The sequence below is a fragment of the Alosa pseudoharengus genome, unplaced genomic scaffold (assembly GCF_046254945.1).
Source record: "Alosa pseudoharengus isolate Yale_2024_CS ecotype anadromous, Long Island Sound unplaced genomic scaffold, YU_APseudo_1.1 YU_APseudo_1.1_scf_15, whole genome shotgun sequence".
In the NCBI taxonomy this organism is placed as follows: Eukaryota; Metazoa; Chordata; class Actinopteri; order Clupeiformes; family Clupeidae; genus Alosa; species Alosa pseudoharengus.
In genome coordinates, this window is record NW_027468620.1 from 16,879,298 (window position 1) to 16,895,215 (window position 15,918).

General features: G+C 46.6%; 1 protein-coding gene across 4 annotated transcripts in view; it reads right to left on the reverse strand.

The window, feature by feature from the left end:
* LOC143124315 (STE20-like serine/threonine-protein kinase) overlaps positions 1-15,918 on the reverse strand; it is a 28,569-nt gene that overhangs the window by 9,122 nt on the left and 3,529 nt on the right. For 2 of the 4 annotated variants that reach the window (XM_076285750.1, XM_076285749.1), the window contains exons 2-12: positions 13,585-13,749; positions 11,758-11,806; positions 9,281-9,430; positions 8,797-8,869; positions 8,103-8,297; positions 7,405-7,486; positions 6,826-6,957; positions 4,419-5,693; positions 4,098-4,228; positions 3,748-3,871; positions 3,457-3,636 (exon numbers count right to left, since the gene is read on the reverse strand). In XM_076285750.1, coding sequence (XP_076141865.1) covers positions 3,457-3,636; positions 3,748-3,871; positions 4,098-4,228; positions 4,419-5,693; positions 6,826-6,957; positions 7,405-7,486; positions 8,103-8,297; positions 8,797-8,869; positions 9,281-9,430; positions 11,758-11,806; positions 13,585-13,749 — 2,556 coding nt within the window. Of the gene's footprint in view, positions 496-3,456; positions 3,637-3,747; positions 3,872-4,097; positions 4,229-4,418; positions 5,694-6,825; positions 6,958-7,404; positions 7,487-8,102; positions 8,298-8,796; positions 8,870-9,280; positions 9,431-11,757; positions 11,807-13,584; positions 13,750-15,918 lie in introns of all 4 variants that reach the window. The other 2 variants (XM_076285748.1, XM_076285751.1) reach the window with 2 other exon arrangements.

Sequence of the window (15,918 nt, forward strand, 5' to 3'; positions counted from 1 at the left end):
TACATCATGTCTCATACCCTTACTTTACAGTGCTGAATCCATCTCTCTGACACACACACACCTGAATAATTATGTCTTTCGAATTGGCACATATCTTTCAAACACACGAATATGCACGCACGCACGCACATACTGGCTGGTACTGGATAATCCCATCTGTCGTTCCACAACACCTTTCTGATAGGCTGATAGGTTCTGATAAGCGTCACATTCCATCTGGGGCACTGTGAGCATGTCTGTGTTTGTGCGTCTGTGTATCTGTGTGTTAATATGTATGCATGTCTGGGTGGGTCTGAAGTGGCTGAGAGGGTGTCTGTGTGTGTCTATACATATGAATGTGTATATGGGCATGGGCCTTGCACGTGTGTACGTGTGTGTGTGTGTGTGTGTGTGTTCTCCTACCTCTTCATGCTGTGCGATTGCTAGGTCTTCCTTTAAGCGCTTGAGTAGCTCTTTTCTCATATGTTTGGGGGACTGGCCTACTTCCTGTTTCACCTGTATGAATTCCGTCGTGGACACACACACACGGGCCAAACTGAACAGCTGTTTTCAGTCGATTTTCATGCGCGATTCCAAAGAAGCTGCCCCCACACCCACCCCACCGCAAGCCCCAATAAGACCAGCCAGTCCAGAGGCAGAAAGATTAGATGGCGTCCGCATGGATGTTAATGCGATGACTTTAGAGAGGAGTTTCTCCCAGAGAGAGCCAACCGTAGAGCAAAGGAAAGTTAACCGACAGCATCGCCAGCGCTATGACTTCTCTAGCTGTCCAATCAGCCAAGGAGTTAGAGGGACAGAATCCCGTGCCTGGGCCATCATCCACCAGATCAGCCCTTGATGGTCAGTTGCACAATTGGGGTAAGCGTTTTGTTTCACAAGGCCTACAAGTTAAACCTTCTGGAAATAACATTATCTATTTTTTTGTTTAATTTACATCCGTTGAAGGATAAAACAAAAAATGGTTTCATGGGAACTGGTCATTGAAAATGCTAAGATATGTATACTTCCAATGTTAAAGGTGTGATTGTGTGGACAAAATAAATTAATTTCAACATTATTGTTCCTACATTACCATCATCCAAGAAAGAGTGGTTAAGTTAGGTCATATCATAGGCATCATATATTGTACATTTTATAACATAATATGATTTATAATAATATATGATTCTATAATATTATTTATAGAAAACTTGGATGGAAAACTTTAGTGGCTAAGTTTTACAACCATATCAGTTATTACAAATTGTATCTGGAGATTTAGCTGGTAACTTGTTTGGTTGGTTTGACTGGACTGGACTGGTTTGATGCATATGTGAAGTATTTACTCTGCTAAATAAGTTCAACCAGTTCAGCTATAGTAAATATGTGTAGTATTAAAATAAAATGTCAATTTGAGGATGAAAATGGCAAAAATGTGTTTTGTGCCAACATGGTGTTTTTACACATAATTTTCCAACTGTCTAGGTGCTGCTATGACTAGACATTAATAATAATGTACAGTTATCCATAATTGGAGTTCCACAGACATTTATGCGGATAATAAGAAGCGCTTACCCTGATTGTGAAACTACCTACATAGTCTCTCTGGGTGATCTCTGAGCACACACTCAAAACTGCATCAAGGGGAGACTGAAGAGCTCCTGCTATGTAAGGCTAGGACAATGGAGCTAGCCAAAGCTTCTGATGACTAGCTTCTGAAAGCAGGCTTGTGTACAGTACTAGGAATGCAGTGTATTCTACATATAGGAAAACAGTGACACACAGTGCGCATGGCTGTGGTAGGGATGGTATGTATCTCTGGAGCAGGGATGGGCAAGGGGAGTGGTCTCAGAGATCACCAAGAAATCTATATTGTTTTTACCCTCCTTCACCTGGGTACAGTCACCTGATTCCACCGTAAGCAAAGGTTCTCACCATCCTACGGCCTCACTAAGGCCTTCCACACACACACACCACACACACACCACTGATTCTCTCTTGCAACCAATCACCAAAATCAATGCCACTCATACAACCCACCACCACCAGCACAATCATAATCATAATACCATAAAATTAAAAACACACAAACATCTTCATCACATGATTATAAACAGTGAAATTAAATTACCACATTTTAATAAACATTATATCTCATAACTGAAAATGTATGTCATTAAGCACGCAATGATAATAATTATAAAAATGAGTACTGTATGTGTATGTGATGTGAATGGGACAGGATGGGAGTGCTTAACTGTGTTTACTGAATGACAAGAGATGGGAGTGTATTCATCAGCTATTAATGTGCTACACACACACACACACACATTCGGCTAAGAGGAGGACAGCCTCAACACAAGTGCATGTGAAAGTGTACTTTTTTAAGGATAACTGCAGTTCTGTGTGCATTTTAACATATGATTATATTTGAGCTAAATGTAGTTTGCACACGTGTGTGTGTAGAAGTGAAGAAATGAAAGAGAGCTATGTCCAGTTGCAAGCAAACAGATACAGCTCCAATGACAACAAACAAGGACAGAGGATCAGCATCACAGAAACCCCCCCATAATGCATTGCATGAGCTGAGCAAATGACCACACTAACCAGAGGCCACTGCAAAGCAAGACAAGCTGCAGAGAAGCACTGCACTAAGACACAACATAGACCCGCTTTGGAGGGGCCAAAGTGGTCATCCCATTTGTTGCTGTGAGGAGATGCATCTTAACGAGGACAATGAAATGAAAGTTTGTCCAAGTTTAAAGGTAAAACAGGTGATATTGGAGAGAAATAGGTGGATGGGAATAGTCCCACTCTGTGTGGACAGAAATTAATAGCATAGGGTAATATCACACATAGACCATCTCATTTAATAAAAAGTTGCAGGTATGCAACCATTAGATATTGTCTAAACAATAGAGATCACATTCAATTTTACAGCAGTCTAGCATGACGAGAGGATGCAAGTGGTTGCCATGGCAAAGGTCAGAAACCCAGGGGAGACTAAAAAGAGAGCAGAAGAAAAGGCAGCAAGCTCCTGCTATTTACAGAACACATGGACTCTTTCTCTCTCTCATACGCACACACACACACACACACACACACACACACACACACACACACACACACACACACACACACACACACACACACACACACACACACACACACACACACACACACACACACACACACACACACACACACACACACACACACACACACACACACACACACACACACACACACACACACACACACACACACACACACAGTCAGAGAAGATGAATAAAGCTGCAGGCCCTATAAGCACACTCACTCACCAAGAGTCAAGCGAGCAGAATGAATACCAGTGTGAGGTCGACGAGTTGGTGCGTACCCTGGGAGCTCTAGAAGTGTGTGTGTGTGTGTGTGTGTGTGTGTGTGTGTGTGTGTGTGTGTGTGTGTGGGAGAGAGAGAGAGCGAGAGTGTGTGTACCTCTTTCTTGCGGTTCTTAAGCATGTTCTGGAACTTGGCGAGCTCCTTGTCCTGCTCTGATTTGATGCGCTTGGCCTCGTCCCTCAGGCGGCTGGTGTGCTCCTGCTCCAGGCGCTCGATGGACTGCTTCTGCTGCTTCTCCAAGGTCTCCAGCTCCTGCTCATATTGACGCTTTTTACCCTACACACACATGGGGGGGGGGGGGGGGTCAGTGAAGTGTTACTGCTGCTTGTGTGTGTGTGTGTATGTGAGTGAGTGAGTGTGTGTATGTGTGTGTGTGTGTTTCCGTACAGTGGTCTCCTGTTCAAAGCGCCTGAAGAGTTGCTCCCTCTGCATCTGGAGTTTGTTGTTGAGCTGCTGCATGGCTCTCTGCTCCTCCTTCTGAAGAAGTCTCAACTCACGCAACTCCTGTCGCCTGAAACACACACACACACACACACACACACACACACACTTACATAGGTGTACATGTATATGATGTGATCTTACATCCAATTTACCATCACTGAAGCCAGCTTCCAACACATATACTCAACATTGTGTCAACATAATAGCAGCCACTAAAGATCCCATCTCTACATTGGAAAAAATCAGTGGCAGGAGTCCATATTGTTGAGAGGTGAAGGGTAAAGACAAAACACCTGAGGAAGCGCAGCTCTTCACTCTTGGTGTCGTTGTCGGTGACGATCTTGGAAGTGGTCACGCTGACCTCTACACCGTCCACCATGAACTTGCGCGTCTTCTTCAGGGTCTTTTTCTGACGTCTGGTGTCCTGAGGGTGAGGTGAGGGTCAAGGGTCATAGGTCAGTCAGAGGTCAGAGAGTTATACATCGCTTCACATGCTAATGAGATATTCACACTCATATGAAAACATACACACAGAGCAATAAACTCACACATAAACATAAAAATAACGACCTAGTTGAGATGCAGTCAAGTCAGACACCTGAAGACACACACACCTGTATGGAGACGGAGCCGTCCTTGTTTTTGGACAGGAAGTTGGATATGGACAGGTTGATGTCAATGCTGTTGGTGTCAGCAGCCGAGCTGTTCCCTGAATCAGAATCCTTCTCTTTTTCCTTCTCCTCCTCAACTTTTGTCACCGTGGTCTGAATGCCCTCATCGCCCTCGACAACAATCACCGGGGGAACATCTGTTACTGACGTTACTGGCGGCTCTGTCAGTGACTCCTTCTTTTCCTCGTCTGCAACCTTTCCTAGGTCTGGAGACTCGTCATTCTCTACCTCTTTCTCTTCCTTCTCTTCCTCCTCTCCCTTCACTCCCTCCACCACTTCTTCCTCTGCTCCCTTAACCTCCTCTGCTCCCTGAACCTCCTCCTGAGAGATTGCCTCTGAGGGGTTCTCTGTGGACTCCACTGCTGCTGCAGCTCCATCTGAGGAGAGTTCACCTCCTTCCGCTGGTTCCTCTTTAGCATCCTTCTCTTCCTCTTCTTTGTCTTTCTTGGTTTCTGTTGTGCTGTCCAGTTTCTCGGACCCTCCAGTACTTGGTTCTGTGGGCAGTTCTTTGGGCTCTGCAGAGATGCTGTCGGACTGTTCCGCTGGCTCAGCTGCAGTTTCCACTTCAGGCTTCTGTTCTTCAGGTTCCTGTGGTTCTGCTGGCTTGTCTACCGGTTCCTCAGGCTTATGGTTGATCTCTTCTCCTGTCTCGGCGTCTGCCCGTTCTGAGGCATCGGAAAGCGGAGGAAGTTTCTCAATCACTGTTTCTTCCTTCTCCTCTTTGTTCTCCATCTCTAATTCTTTCTGTTCTTCCTCCCCATTCACTTCATTATCTTCCTTCACCACCTCTTCTTCCTCTACCTCTTTCACCTCAGCCTTCACCTCTTCACTCACAGCCTCCTTTTCTTCTTCCACCTTCTTCTCTATCTTCTCCTCTTCCTCCTCCTTTTCTTCACTCTTTCTCTCATTGATCTCAATCTTCTTGTCTTTCTCCTCAGTCTCACTGATGACCGGTACAGTGTCCTGTACTTCTGGGACTGCTTCTGGTTGGTCTTTGTCCTCATCTTCTGCCCTGGCCTGCACTTCCTCCTCAGTTCCAGCAGGTGTCTCCATGACCACCACCTCCTTCTCCTCATGACCTTTGACCTTAGAGGGTTGTGGCTCGGGCTCTGCCATCTCAGAGACGGCATCCAAGGGGGCAGGGCTAGGGATGCCCCTCTCGTCCTCTGAGCTGCCGGCGCTGGCATCCGACAAGGCACGCTTGTGGCTAGGCACCACCTAGACACACACACACACACACACACACACACACACACACACACACACACACACACACAAAACAATCACATTCAGGGACATACACATAGCAAAGTGAAGACATTTGACAAGTTCAAACTATACTCGATATTTAACTCACTCAAACCCAAGCATCATGGCTAATGAGTTGTCACTCGGTTTGAGGAATGCTGTTCTCTCTGAAGTATCCAACCGTAACCAAATATGGAGAGAACAATATTCCACAAGGTTTTCTACAATGAAAACATTGTGGATTATTGTTCTGTCTGAAGTATCCCCTCATAAGACTAATAACCCTGTAAATTGACCCCTTGCTCTATGGCTTCTTAGAATGGAGCGTCATGGAGCTTCACTACCACAGGACACAGAGCCCCCTGAGGTCTCCAAGCTACCCCCAGGCCATCCACACACACACACACACACACACACATGCTGAGGCCCTCTCTCCTCCCAAACAAAACAGAGTGTGTTTACCCCAGCTCCACACAGTGTCTGTGTGTGTGTGTGTGTGTGCTCATGTGATGGCCTCATGACACTAATATAACACACACTGCCCTGGCTTCTCATCAAATAATATCCAGTCTGTTAGGGAAACTGGACAGCACAGCTTAGCTGAAGTTCAACAATAATATTCTCTAGCTCTTCAAACAAATTATCCATTTTAACAAATAAACAATCCTGTGAACCTCTCATATCATGTGTGTTGTATTTCTAAAAGCTCTAAAATACCACCCTTCGATCTCTGCCATTGAGAACCTACAATACAAATCTCATTGTGCTCATGGTGTTAGTGTGTGGTAGCCTAGGCCATGTACATAGGTTGGCAGTCCGTAGACTTTGCATTTGGGGGTACATAAAACAGGCCAAACAGCTCACAAAGTACTGTTCCATATCAGCAGTTATATGAAGCATGTTTATTTGAAAAAGACAGTGTTTCTTGTACGTGTCTTGTTCTGTTTCTTGTAATGACAGATTGCTGAACTATTATTATTCAGAAAATTTGATTTCTAATCAAATGTGACTTGTTAAGTAGAATGAAATAAAGTATGTAAAGTGTGTGTGTGTGTGTGTGGGGGTGTGTGTGTGTGAGAGTGTGTGGGAGAGAGGCACGTACCAGCAGTGGGTCCGTGTCATCCTCCTCTTCCTCCTCTTTGCCCTCTTCAATCTCCTCAGTGACCTCAGCTTTGGCCTCTGCAATCAGCTCTCTCATGGGCTTATTATCCACCACACTCACAACAAATGGATGCTGGACAGAGGCAGAGACAGAGGGATAGAGAAGAAATCAGTGTGAGTGTGAGTGTGAGTGTGAGTGTGAGTGTGAGTGTGAGTGTGAGTGTGAGTGTGAGTGTGAGTGTGAGTGTGAGTGTGAGTGTGAGTGTGAGTGTGAGTGTGAGTGTGAGTGTGAGTGTGAGTGTGAGTGTGAGTGTGAGTGTGAGTGTGAGTGTGAGTGTGAGAGAGAGTGAGAGTGAGAGAGAGAGAGAGAGAGACCAAAAGCATGTCTCAGAGAAAGAGAGTGAGGGAGAGCAAGAGGGACAGAGCGATTATAATGGAGATGTTGTATTCATTATTGTTTTTGGGGTGTATTGATGCCGGTGTGTCTTGTATTAGTAGTATTATTGTGGTAGTATTGGCCTTTAAGTGTTGTAGTAGCAGTAGTTGTATATGTAGAGGGCATATGTAGGCAGACCCTTACCTGCAGCAGCTGAGCTGTAGTCCACCGGTTGTCCATGTTCTTGTCCAGGCACTTGCGCAGGAAGTCTTTAAACTCTGCTGACCTGCCCGGACACAGACACACAGACCAGCCGTTACCATGACTACAGGCCCTCTTTTGCATCAGACCATGATTACTGCAGTGATGCAATCCCCCATGGTCGCAGGCGAGGCAGTCGGCTGATGAATTGTGAATCATCACAGTATTGCACAACCTGAGCACTTCCACTGAACCATCACTCTATGGTTGATTAACTAGGCCTTTGGAGGATCCCCTTTCAGTATTCACATCAGATAAATGGGTATGTGTGTAGGCACACGCGTGAGTTTGGCTGAGCGCTATACCGCACGTCTGCAATGAGTGTCTCTACATGCTTGTGCACGTGTGTGAGTATTCACAGGCTCGCTGTAAAGGGGAACCAACATCTGTCTGTCATTTGTTTTTTTGCTCTTTTGTTTCCTATTGTTTTATCCTCCAACACCAAACAAAAGAGCAAACAACCAGTGACCCCTCTTGGGTTTCCTCTATCGTCTGTCCCTATTCACCCTCACATAGCCATCACTGGCCACAGTAACTACTGTACACTCATATATTATTTGTGTTTAATGTGGACAGAAGTGGACAATAATGTGTGTGTGTGTGTGTGTGTGTGAGTATGTTTGTGTGTATGTGTGTCTTACCATCTCGACGGTTTCATAAGTGAGGGGGGTTCGGACTTAGCGATCTTCAGAAGCACCCTCATGGGGTTGAGCTCATGGTTGGGGGGCTCGATCTCGGCCATCTCGATCAGGGTGACGCCCAGGGACCAGATATCTGCCTTATAGTCATACGGCCGGTCTTTAGAGGTCTCACACATCACCACCTCAGGGGCCATCCTGAAGCAGAGCAGGAGGGAGGAAAACTACAGGTGAGCGTGTGTGTGTGTGTGTGTGTGTGTGTGTGTGTGTGTGTGTGTGTGTGTGTGTGTGTGTGTGTGTGTGTGTGTGTCCTGCATTGGTTTCTCACTGGGCAGTTCAGCCTGCTCCTGCCCCAACAATCGTGCAGGAGCTTGGACTGGGAGGCGGGCGTGCTAGCAAAGAGGGCAACACCCATGGGTGCTCACGACATTGGGACTCGGGAGGGAGGATCACATACTCTGTACCCACTGGCTACCGCTATGTGTGTGTGTGTGTGTGTGTGTGTAATATAAGTTACAGTATGCAATGTCAGCCTTAATCCAGCTCTAACAGAAACATAGACCATCAACAGACCATACATTCAACTGATGTGATCTTCAGATCAACATTAGCTGACACCGGCAACAGATAAGAGGCAGGAAGTCCTGCAGCCGCTGGCTGTAACCATAGCGACAATAACAATAATGGACTGACTCACCAGTATGGTGTCCCGATGAAGGAATCTCTCCGCTGAAGGGTTTTTGTGTTCTTAGCAGACACACCAAAGTCAGCTGTGAGAGAGAGAAAGAAAGAGTGAGAGTGAGAGAGAGTGTGAGTGAGAGAAAGAAAGAGAGAAAGAAAGAAAGAAAGAAAGAAAGAAAGAAAGAAAGAAAGAAAGAAAGAAAGAAAGAAAGAGAGAGAGAGAGAGAGAGAGAGAGAGAGAGAGAGAGAGAGAGAGAGAGAGAGAGAGAGAGAGAGAAGAAAGAAAGAAAGGAAGAAAGTAATAATTACAACAGCCTAATTTAATTGCTGGTGGGGGAATGATGCTCTGATTAATGAAAGTGCCAAGCCAAAGGGGAGGCTTATCTCCTGTCTTAAACCGAGAGGATGAGAAGTGAGGAGGAGACAAGGGGAGAGAGAGGAGGAGTGGAGGGACGTAAGAGGGGATGAGAGAGGAGAGGAGAGGAGAGGAGGTGTGCTACCCAGCTTGATCTCTCCGCCAATGGTGAGGAGGATGTTCCCAGCCTTCAGGTCGCGATGGATGACTTTGTTGTCATGGAGATACTGGAGTGCCTCTAGAGTCTGCTTACACACCACACGGATCTGGGGCTCCGTCAATGGCCGCTCCAGCTCTACACACACACACAAACACACACACACACACACACACAAATGACAAACATACATAAACAATAAGACAAACATGACCAAAAGCACAATCGTTAGTGCACGAGCATGCAAGCACACACACACACACACACACACAGGACTGCAGTCACCTCTATTTGACATACCAACAATCAAGTGGTTTCTATTTTAAGTTCAGTCAGCTGAAAGGGTTCATGGCTATCTTCAGCTAGCCATAACATTTACAATCTCATCACGCAGCAATGACACATCATTGTTAGATAACACTCCTCTACCAAAACTGTTGCCATTGGTAACAGTGCAAAACCATCACGACCCATGGAGAGTTCTAGTCACATTCTGATCCGTCTCAACTCTGACTAGTGAACCCAGTGAACTCAACAACTATCAGCAATAATCTCAGGAACTCTGTGAGTGTCTGTCTGAGCCATCTTCAAATCAACAAACTCTATCTGGTCACTGGGATGAATTCAAAAGACCATATGATTGGCTGACTGAAAACTGTAAACCACATGACCAAATAATACAGATCACATGGTTGGCGGACCGTTTAGTCAAAAGCACATAATTGGCTGTCTGTATACATCAAAGCACATGACTGGCTGAATGAGCGAATTTTTGACAGCAGGCGAATAATTGAAAATGTACCAGACAGAGTCTTGCGCATGATTGGCTGGCCCATTGCCCTGGAGAACATGATTGGTCATGTGCACGGGCCAGAATGAGCATCCTTGGTCACTTCTCGGACAACACTTCATCCATCAAGTACGCCAAGTCATGGTGGGAGTGCCTATGAAGTAGCTGCCAGCGAATATCTGGCTGGTGGCAGGCCAAAGCTGGCTACTAGGTGAAAATACAGTGGACTCACACAGACGTCAATATGGAGCATGGGCCACACAGGTCATTTGAGGGACAGAAAGCCTTTTCTGCCCAGGACGTTTCTATGGTAAACAAGAAGCTTGACTCCAATCACTGACTAATCTTTATCTTCTCATCTCTCAGTTTCTGGCCTGGCATACGCTTGTGTTACCGTTTCAATTAATCAGGACAGCTCATTGATCACAGGAATGAAGGAAGCTGCTCCAATAGGCGTAAGGAATTTCACTGGTCCTGTATGGCCAGTCTTAATGACAACGTTATAAACTGCTGTGTGTGCATGCATGTGTGACTGGCTGTGTGAGAGAACAACACTGGGACACCCGCAGGTGTGAGCCAACACCCCACACACACTGGAAGAACTAGGTGGGCAACCCAACATAATATGACACACTGAGAGTGTAAGATAAACACAGTCAAGTCAAAATAAACACGCACAGACAATGGTAATGTTAAACTGGGCTAGGTGGAGCTGTACTGTGAGCATGTACGTAGGCACATCACAGGTGTGTCTGTGTGTAGGGGTGTGCTTCAGGTTGGGCTGAGCCTGTCAGTGTGGTGTACTGGCCTAGGAGGGGTCTCCTGAAGACGACGCAGCGAAAATCAGCAGGTCAGCAAGCTGCCATTCCATTGCTTTGTCCAGAGTATTGGGGAAAATCCCGTGTCTGTGCGTGAGTGTGAGGAGGAGAGAGAGTGAGAGAAAGAAAGAAAGAGAAAGAGCAGCACACAGCAACAGTCTGTGTCAGCACTGTCAACCAGGAGAAGCTGCCCATCCCTGCTCCTACAGTCTCCATTACTCATTCACACAGTCAGTGCACACACACATAGTATCTGTACATTTAGTTTGAGTTAGACACACATGCAGATATAAACAAGTGAGTGCTGATGTAATGTATCTTTCCTTCTCTCTTTCTCCCTCATACACTCATGCACACCCCCACATGAACACTGTGCCAACACACACAGCGCCGAGTTGCCCAACACAGACAGCTTCTTGAAAAGACCCAAGAACTCTGAACAGTGATTTTCAGAAGTTCCAGGAGGAACTGAGCATGTTGTGGTGTGTGTGTGTGTGTGTGTGTGTGTGTGTGTGTGTGTGTGTGTGTGATCAGGAGCTTTGCAAACATGAGATGGAAGACATGGATAGGTGATTATGGTACTAGAGACTGAAGAGAGGGCGAGAGTATGTACAATAGTGTGTGTGTGTGTGTGTGTGTATGTGTGTGTGTATGTGTGTGTGTGTGTGTGTGTGTTTCAGTATTGAGTTTCAGAGCCCTGAAACCTGGGCAGATTCCTGCTGAGTCTGTGGGTCTGTGTGAGAGTTGCTCCACAGTCCAGCTCCATCTGTTCCATGCACCGCGTCGCTTTCGGGTTCCTCTCAGTGAGCCGTTCAGCACCGACTCAATTTCTGTTTCAGACACGCAGCAAAACTCACCCAGCATTACAGCATCCACCGCTCCTCCCCCACAGAACTCAATCAGGATCTGGAGAGAGGGAGAGAGAAAGAGAGAGAGGAATGGGGGGAGGGAGAGAGAAGAGAAAAAAAGAGGATTGAAGAAGACAGAAAAGATAGATTAAGTCAGGAGCATAAAAGGAGTAAAGAAAATGGAAATGTAGAGGTTAGGGATAGAAAGAGAGAAAGAAAGAGAGAAAGAGAGGGATGAGGAACAAATTGAAATGAAGAGTGAGTGTTCCATTCTGTAAGCAGCTGGCCATTGGCAGAGTACAGGGAGGGGCCAACAGGGTGTCCAGTAGTCAGGGCCAAATCATCGCCAGACACCAGGGCCAAGGGGAAAACCCGTGTCTGTGTGTGTGTGTGTGTGTGTGTGTGTGTGTGTGTGTGTGTGTGTGTGTGTGTGTGTGTGTGTGTGCGGTTGGGGGGGTGGGGGGTGGGGTGGCATTACATTGCTGCATGTGTCTGCATGCATGTGCGCATGGTGGGTCTTCATTCAATGAAATTGGCCTCTCTGTATATGTGTATGTGTGTGTGTGTGTGTGTGTATGTGTGTGTGTGTGTGTGTGTATGTGTGCGCAAGTCTCTGCCACCAGGCCCATTAAAACACCAAATACTCCCCCAGCTATGCTGTGTAGAGCTAAACCCTAACCACTCCATTTCCACCATCAACACACACAGCAAATGGAAAATGGACAAATAGCTGCTATGTGTGAAACAAAATCTCTCTCTATGTGTGTGTGTGTGTGTGTGTGTGTGTGTGTGTGTGTGCCTGTCAGACCATGTGTCTGCATATTGTGTGTGAGTGTGTGTGTGTGTTCTGTATTATCTTGTGATCGGGAGGACAATAGTGTTTGGTTAGCGAGGCCCCCGCTGTAGGTCTGATGGGGATCAGATGGGTAATCTAAGTGCTGGTATCAGGTGTCATACAAATCAATACAGGCCCGTCTGCACTTATATACACCACTACACACACACATAACTAACTGGGCATGCGCACGTGTATACACACACACATACGTGCACACACACACACACGTGCACACACAGCCCTCTACCAGAATCAGTATATGGATGGACTGCCCATATACTCATTCACAATCAGAGCACTGAGAGGAGTCTACATCAATATCTTAGTGTCAGTTGCATTCATATCAATTGAAAAAATGATCTCAACATGAGGAGATGAAATAAGACAGCTAGCAAAAGTCTTGTACAGCCCAACCAGCCCAAGCTCAAAACTGAAAGAGATTTATTTATCGCTCTCCCTCTGCCTGGTTCAGTCCTTCTCCCAACTCTGATGACATCATTCACAAACTCAAACACAAGCTTTAGTCAGTGAGCTGTTGTCAAGGAGACTGGCCAGAGAAAGATTTTTACTTGCCGTTTCATGAACATTCCGCAGGATGATCCTTTGGCTTTTGTTTAACTCAGCACTTATGAGGGAGGCAAGGGCAGAGGGCATCTACTGAAAGTGTGTGTGAGTGTGTGTGTGTGTGTGTGTGTGTGTGTGTGTGTCCTAAAGGCCATGGCTGAAGCTGGTTAATTCATGAGTCCTCTCTCTGGCTGTCAGACCAGAGCCGGACCTTAGCCTGACCTCCCTTTAATGCTAGGGCAGGACACCCGAGAAAGCCAGTGGTGCGGAACCCACTAGAACCCAATGGAACATGGAACAGGATCCACAGTGTGAGTGTGTTCACCCATGGCATGCCCTAGCAGTGCTGTGCATATAGGGGCTATGGACCGACAGGATAAGTGTTTGCCTGTGTGTGTGTGTGTGTGTGTGTGTGTGTGTGTGTATGCGCTCACCCATAGCTTGTTCAGGTAGTAGTAGGCATCTAGGAGCTTGACAATATTGGGATGGTCACATGATGCCAAGATGTCGATCTCCACCATGTAGTCCTCCAGCTCCTCCTCTGTCTGGGTGTCGATCACTTTAGCAGCGGCCAACACATTCGTCTGCCTGTTCTGGGCCTATAGAGAGGGGGGGTGGGGGGGGGGTAGAGATAGTGAGTACAGTACTGTGTGATAGCATCACTAGGGTTACAGTCCTACTCATTCTCTACAACACACAATCATTTAAATTATATGGGGGGGGGGGGGGGGGGTGGGACTTGGCAAGAACAACTACAGAAGAAAGAGTATAAAAGGAGGAGAAACAGGGGAGTGAGTAGGAAAGAAAGGGAAATAGAGAGGGAGAGATAGATATATAGAGAAATGAAAGAATAGAGCACAACCCAACAGAAAAGTTAAAAGCAGTCTGTTCAGGTTGCAAGTTGAAGTGTGGGTGTGTGTGTGTGTGTGTGTGCAGAGGTCCTCACGTTTGTGGGGCTGCATATGGGAGTATGGAGTGTTTTCTGAAATGACAGCTTGTGTGTGTACATGTAGAGTGTTTTGTGTAGGAGTGTGTGTGTCCCTCTGAGAGGAGTACTAACGCATGGAAACACACACATAAAAAGGCCACTGTTGTACACGCTCCCTTAAAGACTATCCCTCAGGGAGTCTGTGCTCACTGTTTCATTTATAAAGGTCAACTGCAGGAAATCTTTTGCCAAAGACACAAACACGTGCACACACACACACACACACACACACACACACACACACAAACACACAAACACACAAACACACACACACAAACACACACACACACACACACACACACAAACACACACACACAAACAAACAAAAAACGTGGGACAAAAATAAAAGAACACAAATACAAAAGACGACAGACTGACACAGACTTTTATGGGCAAAAACACACAGGCCGCCACTCCTACTTCAACTCACACATTGGCACACGCACACACACACACACAGAGAGGAAAGAAGAAAAGATTTGAAGGATACCCAACCGTAACACACACACACACACACACAAACAAGTGTTTCTACAGAGAAACAAGTAACGTTTTGTTTGTGACAACTGTTGAATGCCCAAGTACAAGTCAAGTGATGAGCAATTAAAACCGGCCCATAACAGTTTACACCCTCCCAACACCACACACCCAGGCAAAAGGCCTGCGACAGCACTTATCCCATACCCAGAGCCTGCTCTCAAAATCATCAGACGCCTTGTCATTTCAGATTCAATTTCAGACCCCCCTGTGAAATTTGACACCCAAATCACTTGAGGGTTGATGGTGGTTAGTGGTACTGGGTGGAGGGAGCCAGGCTGGAATCCTGTGATCACGAGTGTGAAGTGGAGGGAGAGGGAGAGGAGGATGAGAGAGAGAGGGGGATAAAGAGAGGAAGACGGAAAGGCAGTTGTAAGAGGCCAACCTCTCCTCCCTCCCAGTTGCTAACTCACTCACATTTTCCCCTAACCGCCAGTGCTGTCATGCGCTAAAAATAGCCACCATTTTTTGAAAAAAAAGGAAGGAAATGAGAAGGCAGTCAGTCACACCAGTTCACACACACACACACACACACACACACACACACACACACACACACACACACACACACACACACACACACACACACACACACACACACACACACACACACACACACACACACACACACACACACACACACACACACACACACACACACACACACACACACACACACACACACACACACACACACACACGTTAGCGCTTCAGACTTGTAACCGGAGGGTTGCCAGTTCGAACCCCGACCAGTAGGCACGGCTCTAGTGCCCTTGAGCAAGGCGCCTAATCCCTCACTGCTCCCCGAGCGCCGCTGTTGTTGCAGGCAGCTCACTGCGTTGGGATTAGTGTGTGCTTCACCTCACTGTGTGTTCACTGTGTGCAGAGTGTGTTTCACTAATTCACGGATTGGGCTAAATGCAGAGACCAAATTTCCTTTACGGGATCCAAAGAGTATATATACTTATAGGGTATATAGTATATATACTTACACATAGCAACCCATTCTGGACTAGATCCAGGCTCCATCAACTCCTGCTCTAGATCCAGTCTCCATCCATTCCCTTCAGCCCTCTATGTAGGCACCCCCCCACCACCCAGCCAGCCGCGGCCCTGTTCCGCTCTCCGTCTCCGGGGTGTTCCCTTAATATGGCTCGCTGATTGGTGCTAAAAGTGGAAGCAGTCTGAAGCGGCCTGCCGGGCGGAGAGTTTCTGACGGAGGGAGTGACACACCAGTGGGCCA